Genomic DNA, 22,288 nt, shown 5'->3' on the forward strand with positions numbered 1-22,288 from the left:
TACGTCTGCCATTGCCCACTATATAAAATTAAGAAGTCAAAAGCAAGTCAAGTGAATTACTGTTTGACTTTGAAGGCAACAAGGCTAATTACAGTCTGACTGTGTTTAGGGCTCATTTTTGCCTTGACTTTTTTTTTTGCTTACATTGCTCTCATTTCCATGACCGTAATCCACAGCCTAGAGTTCGAAATAAAATGGTTGATTATAGACCACAGCTGTTTTCAAATGAGGAGAAATGTTTATATACTTGGCAGCTACTTGAGGAGTTACAACTACAGGAGAAAGAAGCACTTTAACATGGCTTGCAAGCTTAACAACACCACTGAGGGATTCTTCCTTTTTTTTTCATTATTCATAGCTAGAACTAGATGATAACAAATAGCTCTAATCCATCCCTACATCTCTCCATGCCCCTATGAGATGCTTCTCTCCCTTTATTAAACCACTTGGTTTTGACATGAAGATAAATTCTACTATCTATGACAAAAAGGCCCTTTGTATTACAGGTCCCAGCACAGAGCCACATGGTCTATGGCAGATGTATTTAAAAGTTGACTTTGCACTTTCATGGCCCTGTATGCCCGCAGCTGGCCATGTACATAATGTGAAAGAAATCCAACTTAAGTCGCGGTCAGGAGATTCGCTGTACATCTAAAGTGGCTTCCTGCGAGGCAGAACCACCCATTTACCCAGTCTCTTCACTTTGATTGACACACATGTCAACAGACTATCTCCATTCATTATGAATAAAATGACCATCTGTGCAATGGGTCGGTACAAGCCAAATGCATCATTCAAACCCTGCTTTGCGGACCTCACTGAAATACAAGGGGTATGTAGGCCCCTTTGCATAGAGATGAATGTCACCTTTAAAATCAGTACAAGTGAAAGAAATCCTCACCCGCCCCTACTGAAAGCCACCTCTTGAGTGTTTTTGAGGCCCGGCAACTCCCTCTTGGTGCTGGGGTGAATTATGCCAATGAAAAAGGACTTTTGCTTATATTGTTCTAGTTCATCCCCCAAACAAAATACACTGCACCAGCTAAAACAGCATGTGAAAGACTTTAACCTGCAAACCTATGCTGACAAAATAGCATGCCCTTGTCAAAATTGCTGTGCTGTCCAATATTTTAGGTGCGGAGCAGGAAAACTCTCCAAAGAGCCATATTCATTTGACATAGCTTATGGGTGTCTTTTTCCTTGGATTTCTCTCCCTCATTTGCATTATTTTCCGGGCAAATTTCTCAGAATAGCAATTCCCATCAAACTATAGGTACCTGTAGACTTAGGTGGCCAGCTGGAACTAATCCTACTGAGATATCTGGTATACTTACACACCATCAGCAAACACTTGTGCATAAGCTGTATGCCTAGTTAGCATGGGGGAGGGGTGTGAAGTGTGTTGCTCTTCCCCTCCTCTTCCTTTCCTTGGTTTTTTCTTTATACCCAGACAGTTTTGCTGCTGTTAAAATGAAATTATAGGTGCTGTGACTGTCTTTTATTATGTATATATAGATTACCCAGCACTATGACTTCATTGAGGACTCTCTGGGCATGTCTACACATGCATTAATGAACTGTAGTTACTGCACATGAAGTTTAGTACCTGTAATAACAGGTACTAACTCAATACATAATAACTGCTGCTAGTGTGCAGTACCACCGGCGTATGCCTTTTCAGTGATGCTAATGCACAGTAAACTAATTCTACTGCACATTAGCACAATGGTACGGCTTTTGTCATGACACACTCATGCACAGTAGAATTAGTCTACTGCACATTTAGTGTCTCATGTAGATGCACCCTCTAAGCATTACTCTTATTTAAGTAAGCAATTCAAAACAAAAAAAAAAAGCCTGCCAATTTTTATATGCCTCACCTGCACCATAGAAAGAGCAGCATAGTAAAGTTGTCCCTATTGTCTGTGTAATTATACAGCCCTGGGACTTTGGTTTCCAAGTGTCCTCTCTTCCCTGGTAATTTCCATCTCTGCATGACAGACCGTGGTTTGCCAAGCCCCATCCACTAGGTACTGTAGATCAGGTCACAGCTTGCAGACAACACATTTCCCTTCTGCAAATATTTTTGTAGAAGCTAATCAGCATCTTTGCTTGCCCTCTAACCCAGGCAAAAAGGTTTAAATGAGTGCTACTGCTTATGCAACGTAGACAAAGATATTAACAAGCAGTGGTCGGTAATGGCTGGGATCAAATCCAAGAGAAAGCACGGCGCAGCTCCCCCAGTGATTCCAAAAGGGGCCAGGATACAGTAAAGCCAGCTGCCTTCTGGCTGGGTTTAATTGCTGAAGCTGGTATCTCAGGTCCCTCCAAATTCTCTTCTGCTCTGCCATTCACTGAAGGCCTTTTACGTATTGCACTTGGAGCTGCTCAAATGTTGTTCAGTGTTAATGCTAGCTTGAGTTTGGAGCAGTCACACCTTAAGGCTAAAAACCTTCCCTGACTGTCCCTCACCTGCACAGCTGTGACTTGCCAATAGAGAGGGCTGGTGAGCAGAGGCCGGACTAGGAGCCACAACTGTGAGCTGCCGCGACAGGGTGAATCAGGGCAGGCTTCTTCCCTGCTCTGGGTGCAGGTGCATGAAAATTGGTTTGGCGGTATGGTGGGAACATGATGCTAGGAGGTGGAGAGTTTAACGGGATGAAGGCAGGTAATGGACTGGGAGGGGGAAAGGAAATGGGGGCGGGGAATGTCTTGTGTTCTAATAAATTGGGATGTGGGGGTCCTGATCATGCTTCTGGGGGTGCCTTGGCGGTAGAAGTGGTGAGGAAAGGTGCTTTTGAGGGAGCTTCTGACCCTGCCCCAGGAAGGAAACCCCTCATGGGGACCCAATCCAGCCTTCTGCCTTGTTTCCCTCATGCCCACCCCTGCTAGATCCCACTTCTGGATTTGTCTGTGCCCGGTGACCTGGCTAGCTGGCATATGCTCTGCAGGCTGTTTGAATGGAGTTGCAGCCCCAGGTTTGGAAGGAGGAGTTGGCTTGGTGCCAGAACTGCTCCCTTGGCAGTAGAGTTCAGGAGGTAGATAAGTTGTCCACACAGAGCAAGAGGGTGGTGGAGGGGACACAGCATTCTGGGATGCTGGAGGACTGCAACTTGGGTGGCTTATCTGTGGGGAGTGGCCACACATTAATCTGGGTAACACGGACCAGAGATAAACCTGCCCTAGAGTGGCATAACTTTAAGCCGCCTAAAGTGTGCTTAAAACTAGTTTCAGGGTGTTAATGTGTGGACCATCCAGGGGTTAAGAGCTCCAGGAACTGCCTAAAATTAGTGTAATGGGGCCATAATTGGGATGTTTTGTAGAGTTTTATGGTATAACGGTTTTGCTACCTAGTGGAGATGCAGTTTGTAGTCAGCGGAGTATTTGGATACTCCAGTAGTTTCTGAAGTGACTCCTCCCCACCCCCCCCCCCCGGCGAGTATAGCTGCATCTATCTTTTGCTGGCCCAACTGCATCTATTAGGGGTGCATTATTCCTCTCTCACCCCTGCAGCCAGTGCTGGAAGTGGGGGACCGTACACTAGCTCTGCCATCCCCAGCCCTGCCTGGTCCTCTGCATAGCTAGAGTTACTGGGCGAAACATGGTGGACGGGGTGCGGCACCGTGTGCAGTCGCTCCCCACAGCCTCTGTCTGGAGGGGGCAGGGGCATTGCTGGGGTTTCATGCTGGGAACAGCAGTAGGCAGGTCCCCCTTCTTTACCTGTTCCTTAGTTGGTCCCTCTGGATGTCCCGCTCCAGCCGTGCCTGGACACTTCAGGGGACCTAGGTGTGTGGGAGGAGTGGAGCTGCCAGATTGTGACCTTCACTTGCAAAGGGGGTGCAACTACACCAGTGCCCCCACCCAATCTTGGATCTGCCCATGACTCTTATCTGTGCTGGCTCAACTTTTACATGTGCACCAGACCTGATTGCTTTGTGCTCGCATTCCTTCCCGCTGTTCATTCTCAGAGGTTAAAGCCTTTACTTTGCCAAAGCACACCTTGGAGCCAAGCTCCACGATCCGCCCTTGTGTTTTTACTGAAGCACAAGCAGCTGCAGTGATCTATCGCTTGACTTGTCCAGGTGATTTACTCTGCTCTGCAGAGGCAGAAAGCAACTAGCCAGGGTTGATGAGGAGCTGATGAAAAGGGAAAACATGATAAGTCTCTGAGCCGTGACTTTATGGTGCCAGGTAGGATTCAGGAGTGGCTTCCTATTCAAATGTGTACTATTCGACTGGACTGGTCTTTTCCTCCATTATCCCCTCATAGCTTTTTGCTCCTTTTTCCAGTGACATGGATCAAGACCCTGTTATCTTAGGGGCCAATGTGGGGATGTTTCTGGGAGGAGGAATGGGAGTGGGAGGATTTGGGTGCATCTAGGCTGTCTGCTGCTTGTGTGGGTGATGTGAGGACTCACTCGCTCATCCACGCTAGTGTTGCTCCATCGGGGGAGGCAATTAGTGAGGAAAGAGGGATTTTATCCCGACTTTTCTACAATGGAAACAAAGAGTGAGAAAGGGAAAAACTGCATTTTTACCTGTGTTGACAGCTTTATGTCAGGAAGCCACCGTTCCTTCACGTTATATGGGCCTCGCTGAGCAAATAATTGTGCTGAAAATCAGAGTAGCCCTTTGATGGGTTTTCTATCTTATTGGGGAACTATTCAAGCAGAGCAGATCTGATTCTGCCACTCTCTTCATTGGAAGCTCCAAATCGAGGGCTTGGTTGAAAGGGTCAGTTAGCAAAAAATGTGATTATAAAAGTACCTAATGACTTTCACATGCATATGTACTATAGGTGCTTTCCGGGGCTCAGCTTTTTATTAACCTCTAAGTGCCAATAATCCTATCAGTTATGGCCAAGTGTGGTCATGTTTATGCCATTGAGTAGAACTGTACCCTCCAAAAATAGCTGCTGAAGGCAACGGGGCAACCCATGCAGTAAATAAGTAGCAATGTGAGCATGGATGGCACAAACTGCCCCCAGATTTATCTGCTTATGTGTAGTGAGCATGTGTGTGCTCACAGACAGTTATATCCAGTAATATATGCTTGATTCTGGCATTTCTTAATTTTTAAGAGCCTGATTTAACAATGTAATGTTTTATTGCATGTAATTTCCTAGGCATTTTAAAAGTACACTGAAAAAAAAAGAAGAAAATCCTTTACAGGGAACCATATTGTAACCCAGTATGATTTAGCAGCAGTGTGAAAACCTTTAGATTTGCAGCAGAGATCTCTGCTAGTGGAGCTGCACCTGGTAGCAATAGAGGGTTGTTATCTTCCATGTGAGCCAGCTGCTAAAGGGAGATGAGGCCCACATTTTGCTGATCCTGGGTTTTGAGCTCATGACCGACAGCAAAAGAATGGTGAGACTGAGGGGTTTAGGGATCTCTTCCAGTCTTTGAGGGGGGACCGTCTGGTGGTTACAGGGCACGAGCAGTTTAGGACCCCTGAGTTGAAGCATCCTCAGTGCAGATAGGATCTTTAGAGCATGGACTTGTCAAACTTTGATAAGTCTCCATAGCCCATATGCAAAATGAGGTGTATCAGAGGCCACCGCTTGGCCAGCTGCGGGCAGATTTTCATAGAAATAGCAAAAGGCAAATCTTGGACACAAAGGAAGCCTCCTCTCTCCACCACTAAATGTGTAGTCCTCCCTTTGATGATGGGAAGCATTAGAGCTTCCTAAGAAGACAATTATACAACTGTAAGACTTTTTTTCCCCCCACGGAACAAAACTACATATTTTCCCTTAATCTTATTCTTGGAAACAGCCAGAGCTTTTTTAGTGAGACTTTCCAAAAAATTCAGCCTAAAGGCATGTACCAGGCATTGAAAATTTGAGGTTGAATAGTTCAAAGTTTGGCAAGTAACAAGCAGCTGAAAGCAGTGTTTTGCAATGGCAAGCGTAAGGCAACTTTAGGGGAACCTAATGCCACCCGTCCAATGTAGAACAATGCCGTGTTTCATGCTGAGGTTTGATGTCTGTACTTGTATTTTAGGGTGAAGAAGGGCCCAGGGGCTTTTCTGGATTGAAGGGTGAAAAAGGAGAAAAGGTAAGTGTTTGAAATGGCACATCAACCTCTATCGTTAAGCTATCCAAATCTCCTGGCTATACATGTTAACACCGACATCTCCGGCAGATGGCAGAGTAGGGGTGCACTTGATAGATCACCTGAATTCACAGGAGAACAGGGCACTTGCTAGTCTTTGCCACTTCCTGCTCTGAAGTAGGGTGAAGAGCAATCATATGCACGTGTCTAGGAAGGTTCAGCCTCCATTTAAGTTTAGAAGTGAGCAGTTGTTCGGGAGTTTTTTTTTTCTTTTGCCTGAAGAAGCTAATATCATGGCTGGAAACTATTTTTTTTTTTTTTTTGATCCAAACATATGGTTCATCACCTAAGGAGGACTGGAAAGGGGTAAGGTCGTTGGTAGTAGAGCAGTGATGAGAACAGCACTTTACTGGGCACCATAAAAGTCATACCAGCTGAAGCATGCAGATGCCATGTGGACATCAATACATTCATGGATACGTGCCTATCCATAATTGTGGGGTCCAGAGGAGGAAAACGATCTGCCACTTTTGGTCCCTGCTCATTGTGAGATGCATGCACCCTGCAGTCTGCACCCTGTTGCTATCACACGGTCGTTGTGGAGATTCTTGCCTTGTGTATTCCCAAAATTTCAGTTGTCTCAACACAGACGCCTCAAGGGGATCCTAGTGAGTACCTGCATCTTTATTTGTGTCTTCCTCCCCTGCTTCCTGGTATATCACATTTGCTTCTGCTTGTAAGACACATCACATTCGGAGTAAGTTGTGATCTGTCTTCAGTGAGATTTTCCTGAGAGCTGCTGTGGGCTTCTTCAAAGTGCTGATACCTGCAGTTGTTTTGTCCAGCGGTTTTGTCACCTGGTGTTGCTGGTAGTTTAAATGTCTTGGTTCGCAGCATCTTCGGTGACTGAAAAGGCAAGGTGAGCTCGTCTTCTCTTCTGTCTAAAGGAAATCGCTTTGGGAACAAGATGTATTTTTTCTGCAAAAATGGCAGCCCCTTCTGAACATTATTATCCCGGATCCACCACTGGATTAGCTTCAAGTAACATTTTCCAAAAGTGCCTAAGTCAGTGATTGTTAATCAGGGCACCTAGCCCCCATGGGGTGGGTTGAGATCCTTTCAGTGCCACACAATGTTAGCACTGATAGGTTTGTGAACGTGATTCCCAAGATAAACCCGGAGATTTCAAATAGAAATCCATACATGTGGTTTTTCTGTGTCCTTTGCAACAGAACAATTGCCCTATTCATTCAATTCAAATACCCATCATTTCAATTTACGGTGCATAAAATGAAACCCTGGAGATTAAACCCCTGTCACGTGTTCACGCACCCTGTTAGTCCTGCAGGACAAACATTGGCTCTCCTCTGCATTTCAACAGCACCATTTGAGTCATAATGATGCTATAGGCCCTTGGGTTCTAGCATCTTAAAATGCATGTTAAAGATGCACATTAACATGGAAATATGCAGGCTTCTCAGTTGCCTGGGAATATTTTTTATCCCCCCCACCCCCCAACCTTTCTCCAATTGTATGGCGCTCAGTTCCCTGCGGACATTTCAGGAAAGTTGTCTCATCTAAAGTTTCCGAGATGTCTTTGTTTGTCTTAGGCTCAGCTTATTGTGCGCTTGTCTGGCAGCAGTGCCTAGAGGCTCTTTGGCTTTGTGTTGGATGCTGTACAAGTATGTAGCGAGAATTGATCCTTGCTTCAAAGACCCCATTTAGGGAGGAGATGCAACAGGAGCACAATGGAGGGGTGACAGAGGGGTGGCCAGGGGCTGCCAGTAACAAGTTCACAAGGTTATATACATGGTGATCTCCCGAGAGTTTGCATTATTTTATTTTTAAATCAGCTAAGTGGACAGGAGCTCTTAGGCTCGTTAGCAGCCCATCTGCTTGGCTACAGTGCCTGCATGTCAGCACTGGGCTCTCTGGAGACAGTAAATAATAGATGTTTGGGTTTCAATGATTTTCCTCTTGCTTATTCTTGTCTCACTGCGGTACTCATGTCCTTGTGCTTTCGGCTAATGTTAATATTATACTGCTGATGGTTCTGTTGTTCCAGGGGTCCCTGGGCTCACCTGGCCCCCCTGGGAGGGAAGGAGCAAAAGGAGAAACCGTAAGCTTTTTTGTTCCCTCTTTGTAATCCTTTCCTTTCAGCATCAGCCGGGCAATGGAAATCTACCTGTATTGAGTGGGACGTGTCTGGGGGAATTGTATGACCATTTGAGGAGCAACAGAAACAAATGACAGGAGGTTAATAACCTCAGCGCTCTCCCTAACACGCTTGCAAAGACTGTGGACGACTTATGGATTAACCGTAGGGAAAGACTCCAGGGGCAGATCCATTGCAATTCATTAAGCCAGGAGAGAGGACAGGTTGGCAGGCTGTGCAGTGGGACCGGCTGCTGCTGTGTTGGCTCTATGCTGCCGTCACTTGCCTCACACTGGGAGAGGGGTTATCAGCTGGTGGATTTGGGGAACGGGGATGGAGTGATGCTGCAGCACCCGGGGAAGGGGGTAGCGGGGAAGCAAATGTCACAACAGCAGGGGCTGGGAGTCCACTTGGTGACGCCGCCCCTGCTAAGTGCTTAGGAGAGCTGCTGCAGGCTTTGCAGCATGGAAATGAAGGGTCGAGATAAAATGCCATGAGCCTAAATGCAACCGAGAGAACAGAGTGTCTTTTATCACCCATTGAAGCCTGCTTTTTTAAACTTCCCCTTTGTGCTTTAGTATTACCCGGTGGGTCTCACACATCAACCCTTGCCTTCAACCATCTGCTCCTTGTACCCTACCTCTCAAGAAGCGCTTGGATCTTGCTGGGATCCTTTGACCCCAGCTGACTTCCTGTCCTTGGGGCGGGGGGCTGGATTCGATGATCTCCCAAGGTCTTTCCAGCCCTAATGTCTATGAAATCAATGAAATCTTGGTCACCCCACTGATCTGTAGGATTTGCCTCTCTCCCTATTTGCTGTTCCCTGGGCTGGGGTCCATTAGCCGTTTGGCTCCTGGTCGCTGGGGGCTATTTAGCTGCAGCCAACAAGGCTAAATAAATCTTTTGGGAGTGCAGATGTGCCCAAGCAGTGGTGGGGAAGGGGTGAAAAGCAAAAGGCTCTCTTACTTCCCTTCCCTCCCATGCTGCGTGCGAGTGTTCAGCCAAGTTTGCCCCCTGCACCACATTTTGAGATGCACTACTCCAGTCGCAGGACATAATACCCGCTCACAACCCCTTTCAGCATCAGTACCACTTCCTCCTGACAGCAATGGCACTAATGTGGAGTAGGGCACTGGCACGTAGTGACAGGGTGAGCCAGGCTTGGAGCCACCTGTTGTCCTGCAGCAATTGGGCCAATGTGTAAAGGCTAGATTCTTAGTGCAGCCTTCAGAGACCCAGGCCATAATAACCCCTAGTTGATGGGAATGAGAGAGCTGGCATCTTGTCGCTTCAATTGCTGCCTTCAAAGAGCAAATGAACGTCTGAATGTTTTAGCTGTCTGCTTTGGCCCTTACTGGGTTTCTGCTTGAGATCAAGCACATGATAGGCATTTCAGGCTGCCCGTACATGACATACAGAATTGTAAACCTTGGCACGGCATGGCACGTTCCCTGCGTAAAGCCCAGGAGTGCTTTAAATCCAGACCCTTTACAATCATAGGGTGGCTGTACACGAGCTCGGAGGCGGCTCTGATGCACTGTAATTACAGCGCATCGGAGGAGACTCCATTGATCGAGTCTGCTAGAGCGTGGTAATTACCGCATTCCTGCATCTTGCATATCGGCATCCCTGTGCTTCAAACTGCCGGTGGGGGCACTTGAACTAAAGCTCGTCCAAGTGCCCCATTTTGAAGGGCAGGGATGCTGATACACGAGGTGCTGAGGCGCTTTAAGTGGACCAGCTTTGCGAGCCTGTAGTGTGCTCTGAGAGCTGCTCTAATTAAAGCACCACCCCTGGAGTGCACCTAAAAGTGCCCATAGGGACTAATGAATCTTCTGTTTGCTTACAGGGGGAGCCAGGACAGCCGGGAGAAATTGGACTACCTGGTCCAGAGGGCCCTAAGGTGAGCTCTCCATCCAGCCTTTGGACTACCAGATGCTGCTCTTGTAATGACAATATTTGCGTGCCTGGTCTGTTGGATAATCCTGTGGATAAGCTCAAAGTGTTAGGATGGTGATCAGGCTCGATGCCTTGGGAGCATTATTAAGCTATCAGTAAATCCTCACAGCCTCCCTCGGGCAGAGAGAGATAACGGAATGGAAATACAGCAGCTGAGGTCTCAATTTTGAAGCCTTGGCTAGTTTTGGGTGCCTCTGTTTGTACCAGTTCACAATGATTCTTCAATGTGCAACTTCTGCCAACCTGTTGACGCCACGTCTGTATTTGGTCCAAAGAACACGCATGGTTTGGGTATGGCAACACCCCTGAGCACAGCATCAGGATCATATCTGGATCTGGAGGGATGCGTTTTTGGCCAATTTCTGCACTGACTTATCCAGGTCCAGACACAGTTCAGTTGTTCCCTTGTAACTGGGAGTAGAAAGAGCCCTGAACTTGCATCAACTTGAGCAGGTAGCAGCACCATCCTTTAATACAGAGATGCAGTCTCTAGGTAAGACAAGTCCCCTTGCACAGTGGACCCCCTTGAGCTGAGAGGTATGTCTTGTAGTCTTTCATTTCCATGTTCAAGATGAGCATGGCCACGCGACTGTGCTGTAGAGACACAAATCATGCAATATGCTACAAGGTAGGACGTGCCAAAGAGCAAATCAGTTGGCTGAAATAATGGATACCAGACGTGCCCGACTGATGTCACTGGGAATTTTGCCTTTGGTTGAAGCAGAATTATACTCAGTGGGCACCTCTACATGTGCATTAATCCACCATACATCCTGCACATTAAATTTAGTACCTATAAAAGGTACTAATTGGATGCACAGTAACCGGCACTACTGCACAGTAGTGCTGGCGCACACTGTTTTAGTGACGCTAGTGCACAGTAGACTCATTCTGCTGCGCATTAGCGCAGTAGCATGGCTTTTGCCATGACGGGCTGATAAGTGGTAGAGTTGATCTGCCGCACATTTGATGTCTCATGTAGATGCACCCAGCATCTCCTAGAAGGAATTCAGTTCCCAACTGACCCAGTCCGAGGGGATGCATGAAGCAGGCAAGCACCTTCCATGTGGATAGGGATCATTAGGCTTCTCAGCCTTGGAAATATGGAGAGTCTCTTCTCCCAACTGCCCATAGCTGGCGTGGGTAAATGCTATAAACTGTTGTAATTCCCATAGGTCCCATTCATGAGTTCATTGGTATTAATCAGGTCAGCATTAGGTGGTGGAAATATGTGGCAGGGAACCCGGGACTCTGCGGGAGAAGCACGGTGATTGTATCCAGCAGCACAGAGGGGCTCATTGTGGAAACCACATGACAGCATGTTCTGCAGAAGATGAATGGCAGCTGTGACTTGGAGCCGGGGCTGGGAGAGCAGGAGGAGCTTGGGAAGCATTTTAATTCAGTCATTTGTAACCCAGCCCTAGATTTCCTAATGACTTGAGATGCTCTTCATCTGCAGTGGGATTTGGCAGCAGGTAGCAAGCAAAATGCATTTGTCACCCCTAAATGCTGGTCAGCTGGGGCTCTGCGATGTGTTGTGTAATACAGAAATCCCACTTCTGCATTCATCCCGGATGCTTTTCAGTTGTGCCATGGTAACCGAATATAGCGATGACTTCTGTGCCCTGCCTGATCCCTCTATTCTTCCTAGGGCTCGCTCCAGTTTTGAATCAGTTATAGATACTTAATTGCACTATGAATACTTCTTTTTAAAAGGCTCAATCCTGGAAGGTGCAGAGAACTTGCATGAGAAGATAGTGAGTATAGTTGTGCTCAAGGGGAGGTGTGAAAATGGCAAGTATTTGATAAATTGCATTCCCCTAGCACACCGGAGTCAATGAGGGATTATTTAGAGTAATGCAGAGGCAACATCTAGGATCTTCCATCCAGATGCTAAAAAGCAATAAAAGGAGCTAGAAAGGAAAGGATACAGTGGGAAAGGGGAATATGTAGGTTGGAAAACATCACAAACTTCTTGGGCAAATACCTGAATCTGACTAGTTTCCTAAGATAAGTAATGGAAGAGAAGCCTCATTCTCTGAATTATTTAAAAGGAAGCTAGAGAAGGAACTGAAAAGTGGCCTTTGGGGAGTAATAGTGGCAGAGGGTGGGTCTCGATTGTCCCCTTGAGCATGAGATTGTGTACAAGGAGAGAAGCTGTATCCAGAAAGGTACAGGCGGAGAGGCGCCCAGCTGGTCTGTGCAGGTGGAGTGCAGCGGGAAGCACTGTCACCAGATATGCTTAGAGCAAAAGCACCAGAAAGGTGCAGAAGGATGTCGGCACGCAGACCGGGGTAGTCGTTGGACCAGCCAGGCTGGGGACACTGCCACAAGAGCTGGCAGGGAAGAAACCTGGAACTGAAGAGCACCGGGCTGTGCAGGAAGGATAGTTTCCATTTCTCTCTTATTTATAATCCTTGCAACATCTCCAGCATCTTGCACTGGAACCTGGGAGCTGCGGGGTTTGTTTTAACTGCGCCACAGACTTTTTTTGATCAGCTGTGCACCTCAGTTCCCAGGTGTAAAAATGGAGATAACAATGCTCCTTTCTCTTCCAGTTTTTCTTCTTTCATGTCTTTTTACCTATGTAGACTGCACTTGCAAGGCCTGATTCTTCCCATAGTGTGTTTTAGCATCAATACTCCAATTTGGTGGGTCTCTCCTGTAGTACTGCTACACTACTACTACTATTACTAATCCTAATACTAATAAATGCCAGTGTGACCGGAAGTCAGTGTGTTTATATCTTTGGAGTGCATTTGGCAGTATGGGCTGGGAAGGATTGGTTATATGACGGCTGCTGCGGCCACTTACCTCGCACAGTGCAAATCCATTCGGACAAGGCAATGCCAGCATCCTTTGCAGACGAGCAAACTTTCAGCCTCTCGCTCTCTGCTGCCCTGCCTAAAGACAAAACAGTCTTCTCCTTTCACCACAGGTGTATTTATTTTCAAAAGTGCACCAGCCGTGATAGAGTGTCCTTTGGCTGGATTCTGGGCTGTGCTATTTTAAGAAGCTCGCCCGATTTTGCTGACAGTGCATTAAGATACAAATTACGGCTCCAAAACCCACTAACCGATTCCTTGCTAAGCTTATATATCAGCGGAGAGCCAATAAGTGTGTGTGTGAAGAAGGGAGGGGTCGATAGTTGTAAAGGTCATGTCGCCTATTACTGCCGCAATGATTGGTTTTTGTCACATCACTTATCTTTATTTAAAAGAAGTCGGAGCAGCGGTCCCATGACTTTGAGAGCGCTGGGGTCTGCTCCAGACTCCCCGGAGCACTAACTTGCTGTTTATCTGATCAGTGGGGTCGCGGCTGGTCCTGGGGTCCATCAGGCTTCATTTCTACCCGGCTAGGTCAGGTTGCCTGGCATGCAGAGTTTCACAAGCTGCCTGTGCCATTCAGGAAATCCAGCTAGATATATGTAACTGTGTGGTTGAGGGATTTACTAGCCTGCTGCCTCTGTGGCAATCACAGGCATTTTCTTTTTCCTTCCAAGACATGCAGAGCAATTGTTACAGACTTTGGTAATTGTATGAAAGCTTCGGTAGCACAAATAATGATATTGTGGGCATCCGGTAAGAGGACTTAATCCCCAGAGGTACCCAAAATTGCTGTTAAATGAGGCTTACCGCAATGACATGCCCTCAGTATGTCATCACTAGTGTTAGCTGCTTGGACAGATAAGGTCTTTGGGGTGGCAAATTGCTTTGATGGGTAAGTGTTAAGGTGCGTCTACATCAGGAGTGGCCAGCCTGTGGCATTGGGGCCACAAGTGGCACAGGCAGCCCGTGCAGGGTCGACAGAGCCTCCCCTGTCCCACACAGCCCAGCCTAGCCCAGCCCAGCCCATCTCCACCTCCTGCTATTCCAGTGCAATCTCAGGCTCTTCAGTGGTTTGGGGACAGTAAAAAAGAGTTGCAATGAAGTAGGAAGGCACCATGCTGTGTTATCTTCAATTGAATAAAAGGGCCGAGAGAATCACGGTGCTAGCACAACTGTCACTGCACAACATTTAACAGTTCGACCAGGTTTGGGGCTTTGAATACAGGGACTTCAGCCTGCTTAATCCCATAGCAAATCACCCTCTTTAACAATCCTTGTCGTGTTTTGTTAGCGGCACTGAAAAAGAAGGGAGAGGAGAAGAGATAAAGCATGTGGGATTTAAAATAGTATGTAAAGGCCTCTTCTTTTTTTTTCTTTCCTTCCTTACTCCTTTTCCATTTAGCTGTGGAAAGCTTTTATAAGGAAACCTCCCTGCATGACAGTTGTGTAGGTGGTGTTTAAATTGGCATCAACTGCCCTGTCTGGGGAAAGAGAAGTAGTTAGCTGAGATGGACTGGGCACTTGCTGCTCTTGTTCACTGCTTCCTTGAAGACAAAACAAGGAAAACGCACACAAAGGGGGAGAGGAAAGAAGAGCGAAGATAAGAACTGCCGACTCTTTCTGATGCTGACACTTATTTGCAGCCTCCCTGCTAATGAAAGACAGGCACAGCATATGATCTCTTTGGGCACTTAGAAACTTGGCACACTTGTACAAGTGTGAGGCTTTGTAAGTCAGCTGTTCTTAGCTGCTTGTGTAGTCACAGACCCAGAGAAGTGCGGCAAAGCATACAGACTCAGCCGGCTCCTATTGCGCAGGAGGTAAGAAGAGAGCTACGACAGAGAAGAAATAAGGCAGGGAAGGAAATGGAGACTTGAAGGAGGTGAGAGAGAAAACCAAGTCTCCCATGCTAGGTGCTCAGACTAGTGACAAAGCCACTGGAGGTGAAGACCACTGGGTACCTCTGTCTGGCTCGGCATGGTCAGGTCCTCTCTCAGAGCAAGATGATGACAGCTCAGTAGTGTTTTAGTGCATCTAATGCATCATTTTAGTGCATTTAGTGTTTTAGTCCCAAGACCGAGTGAGCTTTGCAGTGCAATAATAAAACTCTTACCCGATCTTCTTATATTAGTGTCAAACTAAGGGGGCCCCTGAAAAGTAGTGGGTAGAATAGCGTATTGCCTCATTATTTTGCTCACCAGTGGGTGCGTCTATACATGCATATTAATGCGGTACAGTAAACTCCAGTGATTATCGCACTGGAGTTTATTGCTCCGGGTGTGCATTTACATGTGCACCTGGGATTGCAGCATGTTGAGCCAGTTCAGAGAAGCCCTGGCTGCCAGGGAGCCCCAGAGGTCATCCTGCCAGCCCAGGACTGCTTCCCCGTGACTCAGAGCTGTGGAGGAGCTGGCTTGGGCACGAGGGTGTTTAAGTGTGGGGATAGCCACCAGCCAGCCCCTGCACCGAAGCACCCTTGTGCCCCAGGCAGCCGGGCAGTGTCTACACCTGAACTGCTGCAGAGTTTTTACTCCACAGCAGGATAGTACTTGTCTTGTGGCATTTTGGCTTTCTACAATAAAAATCCCCTTCTGGCAAAACAAAATAAAACATTATAATATCTCTCCTCGAAACTGCTTGAACACAGCAGGGCCATGCCCATGTCATCCCCTGCCAGGACCAGATTTAACAGCTCTTCTGGGATGACAGTGTGACTAGGTGCGAGTCACAGTGCAAGTGGAGCTCATGACGCCAAGACCCTCCTGGCCATTTGCATCTGAAGTTTGCTCCCTACAGCCCCTGACCCTGCTGAGAGGCCCTTGCAAGCACAGCCGGCTTTTATATGCCCTCATTTCATCTGGAAATCTCAGGCACGTGGTATTGCTGAAATCCTACCCAGCTATGTTTCAGATAAAAAAAACTCACTCTTTTTGTAACGGAGGCCTTATGTGTTAGGAGGGTCCAACAACTGGAGGAAACAAAACTAAAAAATCTGTATTTAAACAGCACAATATGGAACAACCAAATAAACCGGGGATCTAACGGGGCCTTCTTGAAACACTTGAGTCCATTGTCTCTCCAGACTCTTTGCATTGTTCTGTGGCTGGGCCTTGCAGCAGACCCTCCTGCAGTTTGCCCTGCGTTGTGCTACATGGGGAAGAGCCTGCTGCCTTCCAGCTGGCCTTGCCCGGCAGATGGCTCCTCAACAGCCAATGCAGAATTGGCTCCAGGATCATTGAATCAGAACAGGCTCCCTCACTGCACCTCCGAGAGACGGGCAGCTTGAGAATCTGGTCTTTTATTTCTTAAGTTTCCATTTGGGGACCAAGTTCCTAACCCCATCTGTCACTCTTCAACCAAGCATGCGAATACAAGGATGGCGCACGCTCCTCTGAGCTCCGAGGCTTCCCTTATCACCGGGGCCCGTCTTCGACACCTGGACCGGCTGCCTTCCCAGCCTGCATTTTATTTCACTTGTGCCGTGTTCAGAATGACTGATCTCGCCCAGCCGGGAGAGGCAGAGTGCAGATAGGGAAGTGCCAAAATCACGTCATCAGTCCTATTTGCAGCTTTGGAAGCAGCTCATGCAGAAATCTCCATGCTTCAGTTTGCCTTCAAAGGGCAGGGAACGTGGTAGAAAGGCAAAGGACCTGGTGCAGCAGCAGCAGTACCAGTGTCTGAACCCAGGGAGCGAAATGGGAAGGTAAGCTGCAGCGGGGTGGAAGAGCATTCTGGGTATTTGGTGCTTAAATGCAAATGAACCAGCTGTCAGGGACCTGTGCTTGGACCAGGGAGGGCACGTTTAATTTCAGAACGAATTTATGTATTGTTTTCTCTCTTAAATAACCCCAATTTGTGATCCTCACCTCTCTTTCTGTGTCTTCGTTCTTTACCAGGGATCAGAGGGAAAACCAGGCCCACCGGGAATCAAAGGCTATGTCGGAGCGCCTGTAAGTCATCATTCATTGATCATATTTTATCAGCAGAACGCTTCTCCCATCTGGAAACTTGCGCCACTTTTTTGGTGTATTCTGCATAGGTAACCCTTTGTTGCATGCTCTAGAGATGTCTACTGCACCACTTACTCACCTCAGATGTATATGGTGAAACTTCCTGGATTCCATGCTTTAGTTCATTACTTTAGTTTGGATCTAGAAGCAAATAGGCCATACCCAGGTAAATATGCTCAGTGTATGAGTATAGAACAGCCCATAGAAATTACTAGGAAGCCTAGGCACTTTTGGCAGGGTTACTCATTTGCATAAAATGCAGTATTCAAACCATTTGTTGGATTGGTGTATTGTGGCATTACTATACGGCATCAGTGTTATATCACAGACCAGTCTGACAGCGCCACCCCCTGATGTTTATCACCAGAAGTTATTTTAGAACAATTTGGGGTGCTGGATTTTAGCCATGAGAGGCATAGGGGCACCTTATTGAATGTACAGCACGTCCAGAAGTTATTAATCAAGAATTAAGTTATCAGCTTTTTTATGGGACCTATCCTAGCAAAATCCATCTTAAAGTAAACTTTAGAGCAACTGTACCTGGGTATAGCGTGTGCATTGGCACACTGAAATGGCATGCCCAACCTGCTGGTGCATTTAAAGCTTTCTCTGTTCTGGCTTAGGTTTTTCAAGTGGGTTTTGAGTTTTATACCCTGGGGCAGGTGCAGGTTTCAGCCTGTGTGGTGTTGTGCCAACTACCTTGTCACAGGTACAAATGCCTTAACTCAGAGGCAGGCAATTATTTCGGGTGGAGGGCCGATTACTGAGTTTTAGCAAGCCATCGAGGGCCGTGTGACAGGCAGCCAGGGGCAGATTAATATTAATTTTCTAAATTTTTTAGGGGCCCTGCAGGCCAGATATAATGGCCTGGTGTGCCGCATCCGGCCCGCGGGCCACATTTCACCCACCCCTGCCTTAAGTTCTGGTCTAGCGTACTTGTTAGGCCAAAATGTGTTGGGGCTGTGCTTGTAGCAAATAAACCTGGCCAAATTTTTCCCACTGAACCAAGCCTGTGGTTATTCTTTAATACAAGATCAGCGATGGGATCCCCTGGCTGCAACTTTTGCCGGCATCGTAGTTCCTAAAACTTGAACACTAACAGGGCATTGATAACATTTGATGAAAGCAACAGCAATATTAACACTCATAACCCCAGGCAACACAGGTGTGTGCCAACTCCTGTGTAAGGGCTGGTTTCTACTGGAATAGAAATGGATATGAGGAAGGGGTTCTTTTTTGTGGGGGACATGGCAAGGGTCTCTACAATATTACTACTAAAATGTCTGAAAGCAAAAAGCAATCTGCCTGGATGGTCCCTAGGACCATAAATCAGGCACAGCAGTGCTTGGCCACATTGCAACAAAAAGCTCAACTGCACTCGTGGCCCCATTTGAAGAAAGTTAGGAGGGTATTTTCTGCTGTGTCTCAAGCCATCCCTGTGTGCGAGGAGGCAAGCCTTTTCAGTGTCAGGCTTCAGTGCTGCTTGGGGTCTGTTGAGAACAACCCCATTTGTTTTCATTACCCAACTGACATCCGGTTTGCATAGTGACCGAGGAACCGGGATATAGTCGGCCACTGCAGTGAGCAGGTGGGCCCCAAGGCGGTAGAGCATTGGAGAAGCGTCGTTTTTCTAACCTCTCCCAATCTGCTTTTGGAAGTGGCATGGTAATTGCTATGCAGAATGGGATGCTGTCAAAGTTTGCTCTGTTATTCCTCCTATGGGAACTCAAAGAACAGAATTTCAGTTACCATGCTTAGGATAAAGGCACAAAGGCCATGTGGCAGGGAACATCTCCACCAGTGGACACAACTAGGTGTATTGCGGTGCCTGGGGTAGATCATGAATTGTTTTAAAGCATTTGGCATTGGCCCAAAGGCATTAAATTGGATGGCCAGTTTCTCTTCTAGTCTCATAGGGTGTCTTTACACATGCACTAGGGGTGAGTGGTGAGGCACTTTAATTAGAGCAGCTCCGTGATGCGCTCTAATTAAAGCACCTGCAGCATCTCATGTATTCAGTGTCCTGTGCTTCAAAATGGTGGCAGGGTGCTTTAGCTAAGGCTCGGTTTATGTGCTATAGTTAAAGCACCCCCACTGCCATTTTGAAGCACGAGGATGCTGAATACATGAGACGCGAAGGCTGCTGAAGCACGCTAATTAGCACACTCCAGCAGACTCAATTAATGAAGTCTGCTCCAAGGAGCTGTAATTACAGTGCATGGGAGCAGCGTCTCTGCACAGCTACAGGCACCCATCGTTCCAATGTGGCCCAGCAAGCTTTGTGACCTTGCTCTTTGTGTAACCCCATGGGATTGTTGTAAAACAGTACAACGTGCGGTGCTGCCAGTCTCATAAATGAAAGCAATTGCAGAGGGTGTTTTAGGCCTTAATGATTATACACTGCTGCTAAAGATGAACAGTGAAAATCCTATCTCCCCCTTAACTCTTTTGATGTCAGAAGCTGGGTTGAGCTATGGAAGTGAACTCCAAGGATTCTGGTCCATCTTATTCGCTAGACTTTCTTTTAGGCATGATTGTCTCTTGAGTATATTAATATTTTATTTATTAATGTATTTATTTTTTTACTCATTTTATTTATTTATCTATTTTTATTGATTAATTAATGTATCTCTTGAAGCGATCTATTTATTTATTTGATTCATTTGCTGCCCTTCCTGAAAAAGGCTCGGGCAGCTTACCATCTGAGAACAGAATAACTTAAAAGCCAAGAGAACAGAGTAACCTAAAAGGGAACGAGAATATCAATGTAAAACAAAGACCCAATAAACAACATTGCAGTCGAGGTTTGTCTGCTGAATGCCTGCCCAGATAGAAAGAGCTTATGGCACTTCCAAAAGATGTCCAAGTTTGGGCTCTAGTGGGCGACAGAAGAAATAAAAATTATGTATGACAATTCACTTAAATAAGACTTAAATTACATACATACATACATACATACCTCTCTCTCTCTCTCTCTCTCTCTATATATATATATATATGCACATACACACATATGTATGTGTGTATATATGTGTATGTGTATGGAGCAAACAATTGTCTTTGCATTATGGAGTCTGCAGTGCAAACAAGTGACTTTATCAGACATGACAATAGCACGTGAGATGTTTTTCCAGGAGGACAGTTTGATCGCAAATACACTGTCAGAGATGGACGGGCTTGTCCAGAGTTCGATAATACTCACATCTGGCTTGGAATCTTAACAGCTCAAGAAGCATCTAATTTTTCCTCTGGACCAAATAAATGGAGGCAGGCAGTTTCCATTAATTTTTTGGATGAGGCAGCTGTACTTAAATGTAGAGATGCACAAAGTATTAAGATATAAAGTCACCAGAATGGAAAACATTTAACACCTTAGCAGTTTCTGACAGGCCTCTGCTGACGCAGCGTACTTGGCTGGTTGCAGCGGGGTTTTAGTTAATCATTCGGATTCTACGACAGTGGTAAAGCCCATCTGAGATTCAGTGTGTCTGTCAGTCGGCTAAGTCACAGCAAATCCTGTGGCTTCCACTTTAATCAGGAGGCTGTGGTTTGAATTCATAGATTTCATAGACATTAGGGCTGGAAGGGACCTCATGAGATCATCAGGTTCAGCCCCCTGCCCCAGGGGCAGGAAGTCAGGTGGGGTCAGATCACCCCAGCAAGATAAGCATCCAAGCGTTTCTTAAAGGTATGCAGAGTAGGTGCTTGCACTGCTTCTGGGGGGAGTCTATTCCAGACTCTGGAGACTTGGACGGTAAAGAAGTTTTTTCTTCTACCCAGTCTAAAACGGTCTTCCAGCAGTTTGTGACCACTGGACCTTGTCTTCCCTTGGGGTGCTCTGCTGAACAGGCGTTCCCCCCAGATCCTGATGCACACCCCAGATGTACTTATAGGCTGTCACCAAGTCACCCCTGAGCCTTAGCTTCTCCAGGCTGAAGAGTCCCACGGCTCTCAGCCTCTCCTCATAAGGCCTGTTCTCTTGACCTCGAATCGTGTGTGTCTCTCCTCTGGGCTCTTTCAAGCTTCTCCATAACCTTTCTAAAATGTGGAGCCCAGAACTGGATGCAGTACTCTAGCTGTGGTCTCACCAAGGCCAAGTAAAGTGGGAGGATGACTTCTTGGGTCTTGCTTGAGATGCATCAGTAGATGCAAGCCAGGGTTTTATCTGCTTTGCCAGCTGCAGCATTGCATTGGTAGCTCATTTTCATCTTGTGGTCAGTCATGACCCCCAAGTCTCTTTCGGTCATGGTGCTTGTGAGTATAGCACTGCTGAGCATTTGAGTATGATGTGGGTTTTTTCTCCCGCCGTGGAGCACCTTGCATTTCTCTGTCTTGAATGCCATCAGGTCTTGATCCACCCACCTTGCAAGCCTGTCCAGGTTGGCCTGAATCGCCAGCCTATCCTCTAGCATGACCGCACTTCCCCATAATTTGGTATCATCTGTGAACTTAGCCAGTCCGCTTCTGACACCTGAATCCAGACCATTTATGAATATATAAAGGAGTACTGGTACAAGTACTGAACCCTGGGGGATGCCACTGGTCACCATGCTCCATGTTGACTCAGAGAGACTGTCACGCTCTGGGTCTGACTATGGAGCCAGTTCCCCAGCCATCGGACCGTAAGTTTGTCAAGGCCACAGCTCCCCAATTTTGCTGTGAGGACATCATGGGAGACCAAGTCAAAAGCTTTTTTTAAAAATCCAAATATATGACATCAACTTTTTCTCTGTTGTCCAGGTGATGCGTCACCTGGTCATAGAAGGAAATGAGGTTGGCCAGGCAAGGCCTACCCACAACGAAGCTATGTTGGCTATCTCTCAGAACATTGCCTTCTGTTAGCCTGTTGTTGATGGTTTCTTTGATAATTTTTTCCAAGATTTTTCCAGGGATTGAAGTCAAATTGATTGGCCTGTAGTTCCCTGGATCTTCCTTCCTTCCTTCCTTGAAGATGGGCACCACTCTGGCCCTCTTCCAGTCTTCTGGAACCTCTCCCAAGTGCCGTGAGTTCTCAAATATCCTTGTCGTTGGTTGTGCTGTGATGTCAGCCAACTCTTCTAGCACTCTTGGGTGCATTCCATCCGGGCCAGCTGACTTGTAGATGTCCAGCCTCTCAAACTGTTCCCTCACAAGGCCTTATCCAATTGTAGGCATATGGTCGCCCTTACCCTGGTAATCCCGCATCCTGTCAGGCAGGGTGACCCCCCTGGGCTGGTGGAAAATGGATGCGAAGTAATCATTGAGGAGATTAGCTTTGTCCTGTGTGTTGGTTGTCAGCTG

General features: G+C 46.9%; 1 protein-coding gene across 1 annotated transcript in view; it reads left to right on the forward strand.

Moving 5' to 3' along the window:
• COL22A1 (collagen type XXII alpha 1 chain) overlaps positions 1 to 22,288 on the forward strand; it is a 237,243-nt gene that overhangs the window by 163,656 nt on the left and 51,299 nt on the right. The window contains exons 13-16 of the mRNA XM_059723465.1: positions 6,006 to 6,059; positions 8,122 to 8,175; positions 10,061 to 10,114; positions 16,895 to 16,948. Coding sequence (XP_059579448.1) covers positions 6,006 to 6,059; positions 8,122 to 8,175; positions 10,061 to 10,114; positions 16,895 to 16,948 — 216 coding nt within the window. The remainder of the gene's footprint in view (positions 1 to 6,005; positions 6,060 to 8,121; positions 8,176 to 10,060; positions 10,115 to 16,894; positions 16,949 to 22,288) is intronic.

This window comes from Alligator mississippiensis, chromosome 3 (assembly GCF_030867095.1).
Source record: "Alligator mississippiensis isolate rAllMis1 chromosome 3, rAllMis1, whole genome shotgun sequence".
NCBI lineage: Eukaryota > Metazoa > Chordata > Crocodylia > Alligatoridae > Alligator > Alligator mississippiensis.